Source organism: Ambystoma mexicanum, chromosome 6p, assembly GCF_040938575.1.
Source record: "Ambystoma mexicanum isolate Mex_15411 chromosome 6p, UKY_AmexF1_1, whole genome shotgun sequence".
Taxonomy (NCBI): domain Eukaryota; kingdom Metazoa; phylum Chordata; class Amphibia; order Caudata; family Ambystomatidae; genus Ambystoma; species Ambystoma mexicanum.
Window position 1 is genome coordinate 943,228,730 of NC_090935.1, and position 19,131 is coordinate 943,247,860.

General features: G+C 45.3%; 1 protein-coding gene across 3 annotated transcripts in view; it reads left to right on the forward strand.

Moving 5' to 3' along the window:
- The window catches only part of TNFAIP8 (TNF alpha induced protein 8), a 662,149-nt gene that overhangs the window by 528,890 nt on the left and 114,128 nt on the right, over positions 1-19,131 (forward strand). Inside the window, exon 1 of one of the 3 annotated variants that reach the window (XM_069625561.1) lies at positions 14,598-14,901. The exons of the other annotated variants lie outside the window; for them this stretch is intronic. Coding sequence (XP_069481662.1) covers positions 14,871-14,901 — 31 coding nt within the window. The 5' untranslated portion in view covers positions 14,598-14,870. Of the gene's footprint in view, positions 1-14,597; positions 14,902-19,131 lie in introns of those variants that run through there. 3 annotated transcript variants of the gene reach the window in all.

The following is a 19,131-nucleotide window of genomic DNA, read 5'->3' on the forward strand; positions in this document are numbered from 1 at the left end:
CCTACAAGCTATTAATATCTACTTTCCTCAATATAACAACATTTTTACCTTAAAACTCTCCCATTTCCCACCATCTAGCATAATTTCTAAAATTTCTAGACACTTTTTGCAACTTTTTTCACTGTTTTCCTGCTTGCTGATGTTCCCGAATGTTTGACGACACCACAGACCTTTCCGGTCTCCGTCACGTGACCTCTTGTGCGTGCGTCATGATAATGTGTTCGCCAACGCATCTGCACTTCTTGAACTGGTGTATGCTTTGCGAACCGTTTGGAACTGTATTTTCTAGCTCATCTAGGATCTTTGAAGCTCAAAATGTAGCCTTGCACAGCTCCTATGCCTAGTCTTCCTCTCTTCCCTGCTAATCTTACAGCAGCGTGACTGATGTGCAGGGCCGTAATGTGTCCTCGGAGCCTCGACCCCCACATCTCTCATCCAAGCTGCTGTCTTTATGCTGCACTTACCTGGGCTCACCCTACCCACAGGTGGCTGCACTTATGTTCTTCTACTCTTAGCACTTACCCTGAGCACTTCTCCATGAGCATCAAAGCACTTATACTTCCCCTCTCCCCCCTCTGTACTTGCATGTTCTGAACGCCCTGTTTTCCCTGTGGGCGCTTTGAAACAGTTTTGTTAATTGTATAAGCGCCTAACAAGTGACCAATAAATACATTCTTACTCATTATCCATTAACAATCTAGCAAACAGCACATACTTGGAACAATATTAGCAAAACTGCTATTTATCTTAAAAATTGCATTAGCTATTGCCATCCCTCCTTTCCAAGAGCCGCAACCACCACCACCATCACAAGCTGGAGGACCTACACAATGAAAGAAGCGCAATACTTCAAAAGATAATGAAGAGTACCAGGAAGATGAGGTAGAGGAAATACCTACCTCTAGCACCCAGAGAGAATCATGGGTGCGGCAGTTCTTAACCACTGTTAGAAATGTACCAAAGGATAAAGCTACCACAGTGAAATGCACAGAGTGCAACGTTTTACTCTGTAGCGGACTACCTTGGCAGTACTCCTACAGGACAACCCTCCATGCGCTGCCACACCAAATCCAATCACCGCAATGCTCATCTTCCTCAACCAATACATTAACCACACAGCCTACTTCTGTGTGACACAGAATCCCATCAGCTACCTTGCAAACGATAAGAGGATGTTGATCCATATCTTTCAAGGACAATAGTACTCTATATTTACTGCAACACACCACAGGGGGAGCAATTTCAAAGTGCTTTTGAAGCTGTAATCAAGGAGCATGAGAAACACTGCCCCTACCTTATATGGAAAACACACACAACATCTTCCCCTGCCCTTTCATACTTGTGGTTGGTGCCCCTTCCCTCATTCCCCTGCCCCCCCTTACTTTCTGGCCTCTCCTGCAAAAAATACAAAATACATACTAAAAAGGAACCACCTTTCGCAGTTAAAAAATAGAACTAGAAAATAAACTTATAGATTACATCTACTTTACATTTTTCAGTGAAGTATTTAGATTCAATAAGATTCTCCAATATTCCCATTAGCATTTTCTACTATGCTAATGGAAATAATGGACAATTGTATACTACAGAAAAAGAAAAGCACAGAAACAATTTTCTGTCTGAAATTCTTCTCTCTAGTATAGAATAAGCACCATATTACATTGCCCTTCATGACTATCCACAGTCTCTGCATTCCCCTGTCTTGCCCATGCCTTATTAGAAAACCTGGATTGCACATGCACACCACCACACAAAACAGCCCTTCTACTCTTTTTACTGTTATGTTTGTAACACTCCCTCATTGCCTGCTTTAAACCGTTCACACATATATACACCATCACTTAAAAAACTCTACGTATATCTTATTAACATATTACACTTCCACTCCCCAACTGCCACTTAACAATGTTCTACAAATCTTTTGCATCTGCATTTCCCATACGTATACCAACAAAGTATACATACTGCTCCTATAAATGCACATATGCATTGTGCAGTGAGAGAACTCCATAAATAAAAGGGGCCGTACGGATGGACAAGTGATCATGAGAGCCCAGGAGAAACGTGCAATGGGATGCCAACGTAGGAGGCCACTAGCTAACTGCTAGAGCACAGGAGTGCCAAGGGTGGGGGGTGCATCTTAAACGTAACATCCCTTTTTAACAAATTTACTGTCAATTGAATATGTTTTATAAGTGAAAATGTTTCATAATGTTGCATCACTAAATATGTTATAAATAATTTATCTTTTAACATATATTACACAACTATAAACCTCCTTTAGCAAACATATTTGTTGCAACACATACATATGTGTATCGTTATCAGCAACGCATGCTGGGGATGCATTGTTCAATTGCCTAGTGCATGAGGGTCAACCATGACCCTAGCCCCACCAAACCACCCCCGTTATCCACTGCACCTACCCAGCATCCTAGTTCAGTGTCCACAATACCCTCATAATGTAACCAATGGACAGTGCCCATGGCTTGCATGGCCAGTCTCCACAATCCATGGGGCATGGCGTTCGGCCCCTGCCGTATACCCCAAAAAGCAAATCAGAGCAGACATTTGTCCTTGCCGAGGGCCAGGCAGACTGTCCACAGCAGAAAAGGCATATCACTATTTTTTGTACTTAGGTTTAAACACTTTCAAAAAAGTAAAACGCAGGACAGATGTGCAAAAGCATCCTGTCAGGTCCTTGCTAATGCTCCTCGCACAAATTTGCTGCAATCCCATCCAGCATTCCGGACATCAGCCGCAAGCTGAATTTTGTTTCCCATTTGAACCTAGAGCTTTGTCCATGCTGCATGCCTCAATAAATAAATCAGAGTAGGCATTTGTCCTTGCCAAGGGCCATGCCCATTGTCCATGCACCAAACTTTTATCACTATTTTATTGTGCCACTGTTATATCACTATTTTTTCTGCTTATATTTGGACACTATTGAAAAATAAAACACAAAACAGATTTGCAAAAGCATGCTGTCAGGTCTTCACTAATGCTGCTCACGCAGGTTTGTTGTAAGTCAGTACAGCACTTCAGGCTGTAGCCACAAGCAAAAAAATGTTTCCCATTCAAGCCTAGGGCTTTGCTCATACTGCATGCCCGAAATAATCAAATCCGAGTACACGATTATCAGTTAATTGCACGGCAGTAGAATGGGTAGATCACTGTGCTTCATCTTGTCGGGGTGATTATCCCGGGGCTGGCAGAACCGTCCGCGGACCTCCGGGCTGGCCTCCCAACTCCTCCCGTGTTTCCCAAAAGGAGTATGAGACACACAGAAGGAGCAAGGTGGTTCTGCTGTTTATTATAACAACGACAGGGATGGGTCTCGGATCGTACGCGTCCGTCCAGACTCTCACTCTTAGTGGGGCTCGCAGGCCCTTTTTACGGCAGTATGACGCACTATCTGCGTCACCTGGGAAAGTTAGAAAAAAACCTATTGCCACTCCGGATTGGTTCCCCGAGTGGTAGGGTTAGTATAGGGTACATATGGATAAGGATGTTAGTGGTTAAGGATGAGTCAGGTGGTATACTTGGGCTGTCCCTACTATTAGATACTTGAAAATTGCTACAAAATTGGACCCCTGGTGATTGGCTAATACTACTGGCGTCAGTGATAAGCCCTCCTGTGTTCTGATTGGTTCTCCTGCGAGCCCCCAAGCCTGGGACCATCGTCGTTCCCAGCTCGCGGTGTACCGGTCATTAGCAACAATGTGCAACTATGTGCAACGTACAGGTCTGCTCATAGGCTTGTGAGCAGGTCGTTCCCATCGCCGTAGGTGTCCATCTTGCCGCTTCGTTGTTGCAACCTGTGTCCCAGATGTGGGACCCAGGCGACTTTCTGTCTCGTGGGTCTGGCACCTTGTCAGATCGGCTTGGTCACGTGTGGAGAGACCGTAGCTGGAGCAGAATCCTGCACATTAGATTTGTATTTCGTTTCTGTGGGCTTGGCTTTTTTTACAGGTGTAACCTTGGCGCCGGGCTGGTAGCATGCGAGTTGCAACATCGTGGCCTTGGCTGTGAGCTCTCGCTGGGGCTCGTTCTGCATGATCAGCACTTGTACTCTTGCTCTGAGGATTTTCATGATGAGGCTCTTGCTTGTGGCCTACTCGGGGCTAGTTCATGGGTGGCGATACATAATCCATTGTATGGAGATCGCGGGTTGACATGGCGTCACAAGCAGTGTTAGGTATACATGATGGTGTCGTCACAGGGCGAGTGGTGGGAGAAGCGTCAGCAAGCGTATACACGAGCTCTTCAGGCGTCTTGTGTTTCTGCATTACTATAAAAAAGGCCTATGTGAAAAATAACAACGATGCACGTCAGTGGGTGTCAGTCACCTACGTCATAGCACTGAATATGTTCTTCGTGTAGGTTGGTGTGTGAGTGACCAGTGTGCATGGTGGCACGTGTGTTCTTGGCAGTTGGCTAGGTCGTTATGGCATCTCTAACAATGTGGCTACTTCTGGCTGTTGTCTTAGTCGAGTTCATCCATGCCGCAGGTGTCGGCTTGAGTCGGACAGGCTGGTGGGCATACCCTTATGTTCCTGAACCAGGGTAATTTTGTCATCTAGTAGATAGACAAACTCGTCCCATGGGGGGTGCCTGGGCTGTGATCCTCTAGGCCATGGTCTTGATGAGATTGGGGGGAGCTTGTTTTCCCATTCTCCCACTTCAATCTAGTACTTTAAACGGAATACCCTGCTGCAAGTGATGTGTTGGGTTTCGAATAGGAGAGTGTGCCCTGGGTTATTCAATAAATAACTATTGTCATAATAATAATAAATATATTTATTGTTGGAAGTCTGCCGACACGTGTTTCGACTCTCTAGAGTTTTTCTGAATGCGTGTAGATTGTGGGCAGTCATTGCTCGTGGATGTGGAAATTTGTTTGTCGTGCAATCCCAATATCTTGTCCCGGTATGGTCGTAGATAAATGTGGTTAATGATTTCAAGGGGTGCCCTGGTGACGTGGGCACCTGGTTCAGTGTCCTCTGCAATTATCTGCTGGTTAGCATTGCCTCGGGGTGTATGCAGCAGTAGTCAGGACGATCTGCTGATGCAACCCTGTGCAGCACTTCGAGCTGTAGCCAGGGGTAGAATTTTAGCCACAGGCAAAAGAATTCCCATTCAAACTTCTCCCGATTTTGAAAAACTTTACCACATAGCCATTCCCTGGTGGCCATGCCCACTTTAACCCCATTGCCAGTCCCTCGTGGTCATGGCCAATACCTAGATTGTCTGAGCCATGGCCGCAGTCTATGACTCGTACAATCTGGCCACTGCACATGGTCACAGGCTATACCTCAGTCACCAAAAGTAAATCACAATTTTTTGTACCTACATTATGACACTTTTCAAAAAATAAAACACAGACACATTTGCAAAACCAGGCTTTCAGGTCCTTGCCAATGCTCCTTTCACGACTTTGCTGCAAATCAGTCCATGTTTTTTGCTGTTGAAAAGTGTCAAAATGTACATACATAAAATAGTCATATAACTTAGCTCCCACAAGACGAAATACATTCAGGCTTTGCACAAACATTCAAGGTTGGGTCTAACCTCTTTTAAAAATATTTTTTACACAGTCGTCAAACGGCAACAAAGTTATAAACCGTCTAAAAATGTTCAAACCCCCCTCTTCACAAAATCCCACCAAACTTTGCAAAAACATTCAAATGTGGGTCTTAAATCTTTTTGCTAACTTTTGTGCAGATTTCTGAAACGATGCCAAATGTATAAGCCTTTCAAATATTTTTGGACCCCCCTCTAATTTTGTTTCCTCTTGGCAAAACAGCAGCAGACTTTGTGGAACCATTCAAGGTCAGATCTAGCATGATATCTCAAAATGTCACACAAAAAGGAGGGTTCCCTCAATGAACAAATTCAAAATGTAATTCTGTGGAGCCACACTCCTGCTAGATCATGTGGCTATCGTCAATAATATTTGAATAAATCTACTGCACATAACTACTAGCCGAAGGCTAGACCTAAGCCACATCCCACTTGGAGGCAATGGCTGATCTGACCAATGTTAGAGGCTCACTCAGAGAGACAGTGCCAACTTACCCCCACCTGATCATCAATTGCTCGATCTTACTTTAGCTTTGCTTTCATTTCTCTCATGCCAATTTGCAGAGTCATTCTTGGTTTTGGGTTGGTTTTTCAGGATGTCGTGTTGGTCTGCCTGCACTTTGGAAAACCTGCCATCCATGTTGTGTTGCCATCTTGAGAGAGGCTGGACGTCAGACTCTTTCACTGCTTGTGGACCCAGAATTAGCAAGATTTCCTGTCCATGAGGTGGGCCGGGCACAGCATAGTTAATCGTCCAGGCTGCCCTATGCCACCTAATCCTCCTCCATAACTGTGTGATTATGACTAGGGTCAATAAACTGGAGATTTTCCCTTGCTCGCCTCTTAGCTTCAATCCATTCCTCCTCCTGTCCTATCTTCTCCTTATTCCCTTCCCCTCCCTTCTTGGTCTCTTCCATCGCTTCCATTCTCTGATTGTTCCCTCCTTTCGCCTCTGACCTCTTCGATGCTCACAGCTGGCACTTCTGAAACAGATGACGCACAGCTCATTCCTTCACCACAACTCGCCTCCTTTCTCGCCTTTTTGTGAACTTTGGCTTCTGCTTTGCAGGCACTGCGTTCTCTACTTCTCTCACTCTTTTTTGATATGTTTCTCCTCCCCAGAGTCCTTTTTCGCATCCATCATGTTTTGTTTTCTCTTTTTTGTTGCTTTGTTGCCCCATCTCTCTCTTCACCACCTTCTTCCATCTTTCAATCCCAACCATTAGTTCCTCTCCTTCTCTGTTCTAGTGCCTTCCTCAAACCTCTTCGGCTATGTGTCCATGCTGTCTTTCTGCCTCTTTTCTACTTCGTCCTACCTCTGCCTTTTCCTTTCTCCTTCACTCATTTCTCCTTCTTTCCGCACTTGCTTGGTTCTTGTCCTTCCTCTGCATTTCTCTTGACCTCTACTTTTCGTTCCCACACCGTTGCTCCTCTTTCTCCACCAATGCTCTTCTCTTTCCCCTGCTTCTTTCTCCCACCTTTGCTTCTCTCCTCCAAATATGCTCTTTTCTATACCTCTGCTCCTCTTTCTCCCGCGTTCAATTGTCTCTTCTCCTTTCTCTGCTCCTCTTTCCACCTCTGGTTCTCCTTCTAGTTTCTTCTCCACCTCCACATAGCTTTTTGTCTTCCTTTTATTTTCCACACTGCCACGCTCCAAACATCTCCCTGCACTCCAAACTACTAACTCAGAAAAAATGTGTTCGCTCTGATACCTGTTATCCTTATAGGGGCTCAGGCCTGAATTTCTGACAGAGACAAATGTGTTCAGCTGTGATTGTGTTACGAGAATGTTATGCAATTGGGCTGCACTATGCTGAAGTACAGAATTGACAGTTAAGCATACTAGGCAAGCAGTCCGCCTTGCGCCGCTGCTAGCTGATGTATTAAAACTCCTGGCTGCCATCTTAGTTTTACTTTCTACATGTGGGATGTTAATGCTGTCTGACAATCTGAGCCTCCTGCTTTGTAGCACAGTGATTTTGAAGGTTTGTGGTCTGCACAAGTGAGCATGCCTATGGTCCCTAGACCATGAGGGAGATGATTTTGTGTGTTGCATGTTGATAAACCAGGCTTCGCTTTTAGGGAACCTGCTGATGTCCATAGTGGCAGCTCCACGAACGGCATGATCTTGGCCTGCCGCTTGATTGTTTTGCTCATAGTGAAATGTATCGCTAAGCTGCCCGGGGGGGGGGGGAGAGAGAGGGTTGATGAAAACATAGTGGGCAATACCTGCAAGGCTATAGATGGTATGGGGAGCATGGGGGATTCTCTGTACACTCCTCCGTGGTCTGCATCACAGAGTGGTTGGTGGTCTCTAGCCATTAGGGTCATCCCATCTCGTCTACTAGCCCTACATATGGGACTTTGTCACAATACCCAGTAGCTGCTTTTACCTCCTGCACATTTCAATCCAGGATACCACTCAGACCTGCGGGCTTAGTGCTCTTTCTCTGCCTGGGGCACCTATGCTAAGGACCTCGGCTAGCAACTCACCTTGGAAGTACCAATTACAAAATGTCCAGAGGTGGGCTCTTTGAGTGGCCCATTCCCCTACATTCGGGGTGAGCTGCTGTCCAATACTCTTGTGGCAGCTCAGTGGCTGTTCGTGCTTGTGTGCTGCTGGTTGGAACCGGGTGATCAATGTTCTGTGTGTTTTGCTCTCCCTTTTCTATGCATTGTGTGGATCTGTATGACTCCTTCAGCACAGAGTGAACGGGGAGGTTGGTACCAATTAGCCTTCCTAGCTATGCTACCTGGATTACCCAGTATAATGATGATATATTCCTAAACCAGTTTGTTCTACTCACTTAGTCTGACCCTTAATTATGTTTTTTTTATTTATTTGGTTGGTTGTAAAACAACATGTCAAATAATTCATGGAAAAGAAAAAGATACAATCACATAATATATATAATGCATACATTGTTCACAAAAACATATTAACAATTAAAAGCGAAATAAACAAGAATCAAAATACATATTTGTCATGCGCCGCATTCTCAGCTGGCGCCTTTGGCCCCGATGCTGCTTACGGACTTCCTGATTCCCGTCACGCATGACACTACGTTCTCTAAGCGGTCTAGTCTTTCTCCGCTTGGTTGACCGTAACGTTATTTTGCCACTCCTCTCCCATTGCTCAGCGCGTTGCAACCTTCCATGGTCAGCTGCTTTTCCTCGCTGCCGCGGTCTTGCTACACGCTGTTACTCCTTGCTCCTCGAGCCTTTCCCTTTGTTTTTCCTTTCTACTCCTGTCTATTCTCCGGTCCCCGCCTTCGGGACTCTTCCTCCTTCCTCCCGTCTTTTCCTTGTTCCCGGCTTTCTGCTTCCCGTTTGTTTTACTTGCATTCCGGTGTTGCTGGAGTTTACATTTCCTGGTGCTTCCTGTTTGCTGCTTTCTCCCTTCACTCGTCAGTTCCCTACGAGCCCAGCTGCCATCAGGATACCTGCCGGTCCTAGGGTTTTTTTTGCCTACTTTGGCTTTTTTCCCCTTTTTGTCCCTCCTGGGAGGGGGACACGGTCAGGGCGTATTTACACGCTCTCACTGTGGCTTCCTCTTGTGGGAGACATGCTCATCCTCGAAAAAAAGAAAAGGACTACAAGTCACACCGAGCGCTCAGCCCAGTAGAGGAGGATTCCGACTCCACAGGTGAGGAGGTTGAAGAGAGAAAGAGGGGGACTGAAACCGTATCAGAAGCCAGTGCTGACAATATTAAATACAAAAGTAAGCCTTAGCTAATTTTTGTCAAAGCTCCACTAAACCTAAACATTCATCAAAATCTATCACACAAAACAAATAACATATGTTCTGTATCATACTTGTCATTGTGGTCAGTAGCCTAATTACTGACTAGTTTCAATATTGACCAATGATAAAATGTTTTCTAAAGTTTGTACTACAGCAATTCTAATTGCCAGTTTCCTGCTAGTAAAGCTTGCAAACCAAACTTCGTCTTCGGTCAATGGAATATATACAGATAATAGACCTTGAAAGTAGGTTTTTCTTATTGAGGTTAGTTCTGGACAGATGATAACCAGATGCTGTAGTGTTTCTAGATGTTTCTCATTAAGTCAAAATCGACAATGACTTGAGTATTTTGGAAGGTGACCCCTTCTTACCAATATGTCTGCCATTGGTAATAAATTCAATGTAAATCGCATGTACTGTTGTCTAAAATAAGAGGAAGGAAATTTTAACAAATAATCGGCCATGACTCGGAATTCTTTTGAACCAAACAGTTGGCCGTTGAAATCCCTGTAAGTGCACATTTAGCTCTGTTACAAATCCAGTCGTGCTGAAACAGTTTCGTTTTCGCACAATTTGGATTCGTGAGCAATAGCTCAATTGATATGCACGTGTCGGACAGTGCGTTTAATACATGGTTTCGCCACTGAACAGGAAAGACATGGTCTGAGTTGATTAGATGATAAGCAAGAGCACACAAGATGTTCTTTGTTCCGAGGCCTAATAGACATTTACGAAAGAAGTTGCACATTTTCCATAACAGTTGAGCAGATAAGGATAGAAGACCTAGTTCAAAGCGGATTTTGGGTAGTGGAGTGCATTTTGGCCATTTCACCACAGATTTCCAGAACCTTCCCTCACATACATCCCAACATGTGTGTTTTAAAGGTAATTTGGCTTCAGCGCCATATAGCAAAATCGGTACCACCTTACTTTGGTAAAACATCATAATATGTTTGCATGAAAATTTCCTAAATTTAGATGTCAGAATGTTTGCTTGAGACTTCAAGTTTTGCAGCTTTGAAGTCAACGTTGAAATATAAAGATACATCTGAGAGTACATTGTACACCATTAAATCCAAGTACTTGCATTCAGAAGCATTCATTAATTGTACAGTCTGCAAGTGCCAACTGCAGTTTTTTTGAGAAATGAATTTATTGCAATGACAGGCAACTACTTGGGTTTTTTCTAGATTGATTATGAGATTGTTATCTATAGAATATCTTGATAATTCATTCAGTAAATTTTGCAATCCACTGGGTGTTTGGGACAACAAAATCAAATCATCTGCATATAACATCCATACAATTCGTTGTCCACCAATTTTTGGCGCATCATTTATAGAGTTCATTAGATGCTTGCCCAGATCAAGAATAAACATATTAAACAAAAAAGAGGCCAAAATGCAACTTTGTTTAAGGCCTCGTTCGGGCAAGATAAATGCAGATAATAAACCTTCTATCGTGAGTCTAATTTGTAGAGTTGCATCGTTGTGCAACTGCTTGATGATGGAAATTAGTGAGGACGGACAGCCATACTGAACCAATTTGTCATATAACATCTTGCGATCAACAGAATCAAATGCCACCCGGAAGTCAACAAATGCAAGATATAATGGTTGTTTCCGGATGGCAAACTGGGATCTCAGAATATTCAGCGTCATGATGTTTGGGGATGTTCCCAATCCTGAGATGAAACCTGTTTGGAATGGGTCTCTTTTCCCTAGATCTGTTGCCCACCTATTTATGTCCCTGAGAACAATTCAGTTAAATATTTTCCCCGGGGCATCCAACAAGGCAATTGGCCTGTAGTTTGCTGGGTTTGATCTATCCCCCTTTTTATATATCAGGAGTATAATCGAATGTTTCCATGACTTTGGGATTTTTTGTGTTTGAATGATGTTAGAAAACATAGTATACAATATTTCCGACCATAATTTAGGATGTTGTTTCAGAGTGTAGTTTGATTAACCATCGGGTCCTGGAGCGCGTGATTGGCTTGCTCCATTTATATAGTATTCAATATCTTCTCTATCAAAGTTCAATGTGAATTTATCAACCGAACACTCTACATGGGTTTTATTTTTGCATGTTGGATGTTTGAATAGATCTGTATAATACTTGATCCAAGCTTGCTCAGGAACATTTTTAGACTGATGTTTGAGTTGGTGTCCAGCAGTGGATTAAGAATTGCCCGAATTTGAGCTGGGTTCTTCCCAGCTAAAGCCCTTAGCAGAGAAGCACCGTCATTCTGGTATATTGAAGCTTTGTAATGTTGCAACCAGTTTTTATACCTTGTTTTAATATTCGCTAATGTTGGACCTCTAATACTGGGTGTTAGTTTCATGGCCTTTCGCTTATTAAAGCAATGAATGGTTTTGGCGGCTCGTACCTGTTTGTTATATGCGTGTAACCTTTGTAACTTGGGAACTGAACATTTTTTCATCTTGGGTTGGAATAGTTGCATGAGATCACGGTACACAATTTCACAATGCTGCTCCTTAGTTGCTTTGGTTATCTCCAGAGCATAGAAATGATTAAACCTTTTCAAGGAGGTTTCAGACCATCGTAGTCTGATACCTCCACTATTTACTGTGACCATACCTGCTGGACAGTTGTCTCTTAGATTTGGCAAGGACTCATTTATCTGCCAATTCATAAATAGACAATTGTGGTCACTCAGGTTTGTCGGCCGAATTGAAATTGTAGTTACATCAGCAATCATTTCTTGACTGACATAAATGTAGTCTATGATTGCTGTCGACTTTGCTCTATGCCATGTTGGTCTTGGAGGTATATCATCTGCAAATGTTCCATTCAGCATTTGGAGATTTCGTGACTTGATGAAATGATTCCATGCCTTGAGTCTAGATTTATGTACGGATTTCCCCAAACAATGCAAGTTCAAATCTGCCGCCAAAATGACGGAGGAGACAGTGCTATCAAGACATGCTAAATCCAAAAGACGAGCCACATTTCTCAGGAAGATGGTTTCGGAAATACCAAGGGGTTCCAGTAAGCATTGATCAAGGCATAAATTACAGTGCCTAGTTTCAGTTTTACCATTTGTAGAAAGGGATTTGGAGGTATCCAGTTCTCAGATTTAAATGATACATTTTGTTTTATGGTTATTAATAGCCCAGAAGTTGGCCTACCAGAGCTCGATTTCTGGGCCAAATTTAGATATACATCATATTTATCCCAAGTCGGGACTGTAGTTAACCATGTTTCTTGAAACAAGACGATGTCAATGTTAACCAGATTTTTATTTCGACTGTTTATTAAATGCTGGAAGCCCCTCGTGTTCCAACTAACAAGAGAGATGTTGGTTCTTCCTGAGGATTGGCCTAGTTAATGTATGTCTTGACAGTTATATGCTCCCTTTCCATTATGTTCCCAAACAGTTTGTTTAGCTCCGTTTAAACCCTTGTTCTCTTGGGAGGGTGCACACACTGGAATGCGTGATGGATGATTTGGTCCTGTGTCTTGAGCTGTTCTATTATTCACATTTATAATGAATCCCAACGCGTACAATTGTTTTTTTGCAGAGCTGGATCTCTGTTCAACATGTGGGTGGCACATTGACTCCAGCATGGGTTGAGCTCTGAGGGGATGCAGTGTTGTTGCACGTTCCTTGGTGCACAGAACGAGTACACTTCCTGTTGTTGGTTCTTCACAGTGTGCCTTTGTCATCCCACCAAAGGGGTTCTATGTTCATTTATCGTCTGTCACTTTTTCGATGGGTTTTTTGCGGATTTAGTTTCTCGAAAAAAAACATCAGAAATTGATTTTTTTTCTTTTTGGGTGGTTCCCCCCCAAACTCCCTTCCCCTATTAATCTAAAGCTATTCCTGCCCCACTCCTACCCCTTATATGCCCTTTCCCACACACCCCTATTTTTTTTCAAGAAAAAAAAATCAGCAAAAAAAAAAAATCGAAAAATGACTGACGATAAATGAACATCGTACCCACTACAGGGTACGACGTCAGCCCCCTTGCAATGTCTGCTTGGGGGAGTCTTTCAAGGGCTCCGCCACACGCTATTGAGATGATTGCCTCCCTGCTCTGACACAGGAGCGGCCGGTTTTCATTAGAATAGGGTGCTCATGCAAAAAAACAAAAAAGGGATTCATCTCCGAGCATGGGGGAATCATATGAATTATTGTCTAAAGGTACATTTTTAAAATCTTTTTGATGTTTTTTATGTGTATACTTCATGCATTTAGTGTTTGGTGTAAAGGTTGTTTTTATAGATTGCGATCTTAGTGTATTACATGTTGTGTTACCTGTGTTTATTTTGTTGTAATATTGTTGCTTTTCTAAAGACTTTTGTGTCGAGTAAAGCCTGTTGAACTGAACTGAACTTTGTCTTAGGACAGGGGCATGCATATATGTTATGCCTACGTACTTGGGAATGTGAAGTGCATTCTAGAATATGGAGTTGGGATTTTCGCTGAGTTGCGGAGTGCATTCTGGGAAAGGTGGTCCAATAGGACCGCTATACCTCGCAAAGCAGTGTGCATTCTGTCATGTGACGTGAGCGCCCTGGAATGTGATGTTGTACTTTGGAAACTGTGATTGTGGATTGCGCTGTATGGCTCTACCTAATATACTGTGACAGTACTAGCTCATACAATCTTACACCTGGCGTATGATGGACATACTTGGCTGTAGCTACACATATAGGTATATGGAGCCTATGCAGCCTGGCCAGAACCGGTCATACATGTGACAGGCACCTCTTATTAGGGATTCGTAGATGCTGCGCCTTTTCCTCTGTAGACTGTAATATACGAGTACATGTTAAGCAACAAAAAGTCTACATTATGTTTTGTAGTACAGTACTCGTGTGTTCGTGCCTTCTTTTGACACTTGTTGCGGGGGAACGTGCTTTATTTTGCCTTATAATACTTCTAAAACTCTGAGGCAATGCTGGCTGTGTGTATTACTTGATAGGTTAAGTATATAAAAATACTGTGCCATGTTCAGCTTTTAATATGATGGGTGTCTTCGTGTTTTAAGCAATTCGTGGGGTGAGTATACTACACAAACGGACGTTGTCTTGCAGTGTGTACATGCACACAGTAAACCCCAAACAGCAATGTTATGAGAAGCGCAAAGTAAAAGTAGTGCAGATTTGCCAACCCGAAAAAGTATTTTCCACCGCACGAAAGGCAACATGATCCCCCAAAAGGGTCAGGCGCTGAGTGCAGTGCAGCTCCGCCCTGCAGAGGGGGTTGATGTGCGCCTACAGCGAGCATAAAACCCGCTTTTCCGCGCACAGTGGGGCAGTGTGTGCCGCTGCCTGGGAAGGTGCGTCTGTGCCAGCAGCAGCCAGAGGCTCGGATGTGGCGGCGGGAGGCGGGGCCCGCGCGCGCACAGGCGCCGCCGCCACCACCGCGGCCATTGGCGGAGGCGCGGAACTTTCCCCTCTCTGGCCCCGCCCCCTTCCTGCCCCGTCCCCGGGCTGACAGAAGGGACTCGCTGCTGCCTCCGAGGAGGGCACGTCAGCCGCACTCCGGTCTCCAGTGGCGCGCGCTCACACCATGGGCTCCGAGGCGGAGGAATCCAAAGACGGTAGAGTTGCTGCTCAACTTTTGTTCTCTACAGCGCGCGAGGCAGCCGTGGTCGCCTTTGCAGCTGTGGTAGCTGCGGGTTCACTTAGTTGTATTTTTCTGATCTCGGGGGAGAGGAGCTGACGTTTTGGGTTCCTTTTACAGTGTAGCCATTCAGAGGGAGAATTAAAAAAAAAAATCTTTGGCTGAGGGACAGCGGAGCTCGGCTTTGGGTTTCCTGTGAAGGGGAACAGCTCCTAGCATTGACGGGGGGGGGGGGGGGGGGCTCTGCTCTGCTCACTAGTGAAGGAGCCTGCGGTCCACGAAACCACATGGCAAGAGCTAATGAATGATGCCCACTGCCAGCTCAGGTAAAATCCTGAAACCTGGCTGTGCCCATGGTGCCCCTGGAAGTTGGTTGAATTTAAAATCAGGTGTGTTGCTTGCAGGCTTCTTCTGCATGTGATGGCGTGGGGACTGCAGAAGCCTCCTGCATGCAGAACGTGTTTGCCTGTGGTGGCTTGGTGCTGAAGTGAGCACCCTGACGAAAGAACAACTCAGATGCGAGGCATTCTGGTTACTGTAGGCGTATGCCTGCCTTAATAATAGCATGCGCCCTGTCATCGTCTGGTGACAGGAAACCTTTTGCCTTTAAACGCCTGCTACCTCTAACAGCACACCCCATGTAGCCATGTGCTCAGCAGTGGACTGGCCTACGGGGAACTATGGATGATTCCAAGGGGGGGGGGGGCTCTGTACCATGGGCCTCTTGTGTGGGCAACCCGGCTTCTGCTCCTCTTACCAACTCTCCCACTCAACACACCCCCTTCCTTCCATCGATCCTCCTCACCCACATCCCTTTGAAGGAAATCATTTGTGATAACTTCCAGTATGTTATTCCTCTCTCTTAAATGTTTTATGTCAGTTTTTATTACGCTTAACTACTCTCATATAACTTCACTATTTGCCCAATTTTCAAAATGTTTTTGAGCGCACAGTCCCCTTAGCCCTACTTGGAGGAATTGCTCTGCCTTGCTACATTCTCTTACAGGGTGTAGTGTCAGGCCACTTTCACAAGCATTTCCAGTGCAGCTATTGGTTACCAGTCTACCCCTGAATATGCAGCCTATAATGGCCCCATGACTGTAAATATGTGTATACTGCGGAGCCTGTAACGTGTAGCTTGCCGCCTACCCAGATGGTGGATGGTAGAAGTATTTTACCTCCTGGCAAGATAACTCGGTGGGTTGAGTGCTCGCTGCTTCAATCTGTGTGAGATCATCTGCCGGTCACAGGTTCGAATCCCGGTGCCTTTCAAGGTCTGTAAAATGAGTAGCAATTTCGATTACGTCGAATAATTGTATATACAAATGTTCTATGTAAAACACTATATATATGACAAGTTGTTATTTGCATAACCTGTAATGGCTCCCGCAGACACATGTTGCCTGTTCTAACTTGGTGACTTTAAATGCCAGGTAAGGGTAGAAACCGTATGCGTGCACGTGACCTGGTGATTCCAGTATACTCTTGCCTGTATGCCTGGTGGCTATAGAAACCTGTTGCATATAATCGCGTGGTGCCCGTGCGTCCTAGTTTAGTGACCGTAGAAGGGCGTGGCCTGGAATAATCTATTGGCTCAAGAGGCCTGCTTGGTGTTCTGGGGTCACGCTTGGGGGTTCGAAACTCCAAACTCCCCTTAAGATCAAGACCGAGGAAGCCGTGCCTCGGAGGAGGGGAGAAGCGAAATGCAATTACTTGGGAAGGAGCTTGCCGCTGCCTAGTAATGAAGCGGCTGGACCACGTCCAACACATACACACTTATTCATCAGCAGCTGGGTGTGAGTTTTTTTTTCTTTACTTTTTTTTATTTCTTCCTCCCCTTTACAGTGTGCGCACACAGCGTCAAATGAAAGCAGGGCGACGAGGGGGTAGCTTAGCAATTTTCTCTAATAATTTGGGGCGGAGGAACAGAGAGCTCCTTTCATGATATTTTTTAGTAGCCTCCAGGGAAATTTGGCCAGTTAAAGAGCAGTGGCGGATGGGGTTTAGGGTCGGCAGCGCGGGCGAGACGGGTGAAGGGAGGGAGTTTATATTGGGCGAGCGGGACGTGTCGCCCGAATCCCTTTTCGCTCTGGACGCGGCCCTTTTAGTCGCGCCCCCCCCCCCCTCCTTGTGTGGAAGAAGGCCCGGCGTTTTGTCGACTCTGGCGAATGGAGCAGAAGTACTGTGCTGTCACTGAGCGAGAGTTCACGTCAGAGACTGCAAATGCGTACCAGATGCGCGGCCGCCTGCACACAGCCAACTGTGCCCAGGCCCCCCACCCTCACCCTCACTCCCAGCACATGGAGCAAGAAACAGCGGGGCAAGGTACGCAAGGGTGCGTATTCCTGAAAAACTGGCCGGGCCTCCCCTCTGCGGCTGTTTGGACATGGGGCTTGCATTCCTATGGCAACTCGCATTCCACGCGGTACAGTAGGAAGGCGGCAGCACATGCCCGGCAGGCCCCGCCCCACCCCACCCCGCCCTGCCCTGACAGGCGCTGACACATGCACGGGGGCAAGCGGCATCCACTCCTCTCCTGGGCCTTGCTTGGAGGGGAACCGTACTGCAGTGTGCTGATCTATCCCAATTAGCAAACTTTTCAGACGATCAGGTGCTTTTTACTAGGCCTCGAGCTAGGGTTGGAGTTGTTTTATTTATTGATAGTTTGTTATTACAGGGCGGCCCTTGAAAACACTTGTGTATAGGCGCGTTATAAATACCATATCATATAAATCCTAAATGAAAGTAGGTGGGCACTGGCTAATATTCACAATCCTGTCTATGTATGAAGCACGCCAATGTTCACAATTATATCCAAATATGGCACTGGCCCACCTTCAAAATCTTGTCTAGATGCGAAGCAAGCTAGCATTCACAATTCTGTTTAAATGTGGCATTGGTAATATTCCCAATGCAGTCTAGATGTGGCACAGGCTGACATTCACAATCCTGTTTAGATGTGACACAGGCTAATGTTCACAATTCTATCATAGTGTGGCACTTGCTAACATTCACAATCCTACTGAGATGCAACACAAGTGGGCCAGGGCTCAGCCCAGGCAGTCTCTAAATACTGCTATTGAGACAGGCCTCTCTGTACTGACCACCTGTACCAAATGAATTTAAAAATATTAGTGGCAATACTGCTCTTTTCCAGTAAGTGTCCCTTCCAGTGATGATTAGAATTACAACATCAGTTAAAGAAATTTGAAATGGGGTACTTTTCAAAAAGGAAAGGGAAATAAGAGAATGCATTGTTTGAATTTTTCCACACATTGTATCGAAGTATTATGCCTTTAATAGGTATCTATGATAAATGGATTTCTTTCAGAAGAACAGTGGGAGTGCAGTGTACTGACCCCTTTTGGATGTTGTTTCAGATTTGAATATATTTATTTTACAACATTTGTACACACATTAACCATATTTAAATGCTCTTTTAAACCCTAATGTATGCCCTTTTATTGCACGTCTGTACGGCTCTGAGTGGCATGAGCTAAACCTGAAGCTACCTGGAGCCTTTGGAGGAGCTCTGTGCGTTGCTTGGATTCTCGTGGGATGTGCTTTAGTGGGCCGGGGCTACACGGGGTCGACCCCAGCAGTCTCCAGCCATGCTGACACCTGAAGCAGCCCGTGTAGTGGCTGTATGGTTACATGAGCTGCCTGCGGGTGTCGGCACTTGGTATTTGAAGAAAAGAAAAGGCATTGCCTTTTCTTTTTTTCTAAACCGAAGTGGGCACACCTGCAAGCAGCAGGTGAACTGTGCAGTGCGGGCTGCTTGATGGCTCTGTACTCTGAAACAGGAGGAGGGCTGGGCTGCTCAGCCCTCTTTTTGTTTCTGAGTAAATGGTCATCCCCCAGCATGAAGCCCCTGGGCTCCTCACGCTGGCTGATGGCTATTTACTCGGAAATAAAAGGAGAGCTGGGCAGTCCAGCGCTCCTCCTGTTTGAGTACAGAGCCATCCGCAGCAGGCAGCACTTTCATTCAAGGAGCCTGTGTTAAAGCATTGCACACCACGTGGCTCCTTGAATGAAAAGGCTGTCTGCTGGGTGTGAGCTGGGGCACATTGGCACCACCCCTCCTGCGCACACCTGGGCAACGCGGGCAGGAGGCGCCACATTTTTCTTTTCATTCCTCCTCGCTCCGGCGCATCGCAGTGAGCTAATCACTGGAATAGGACGCTCATGCTAATGCATGAGCGTCCTA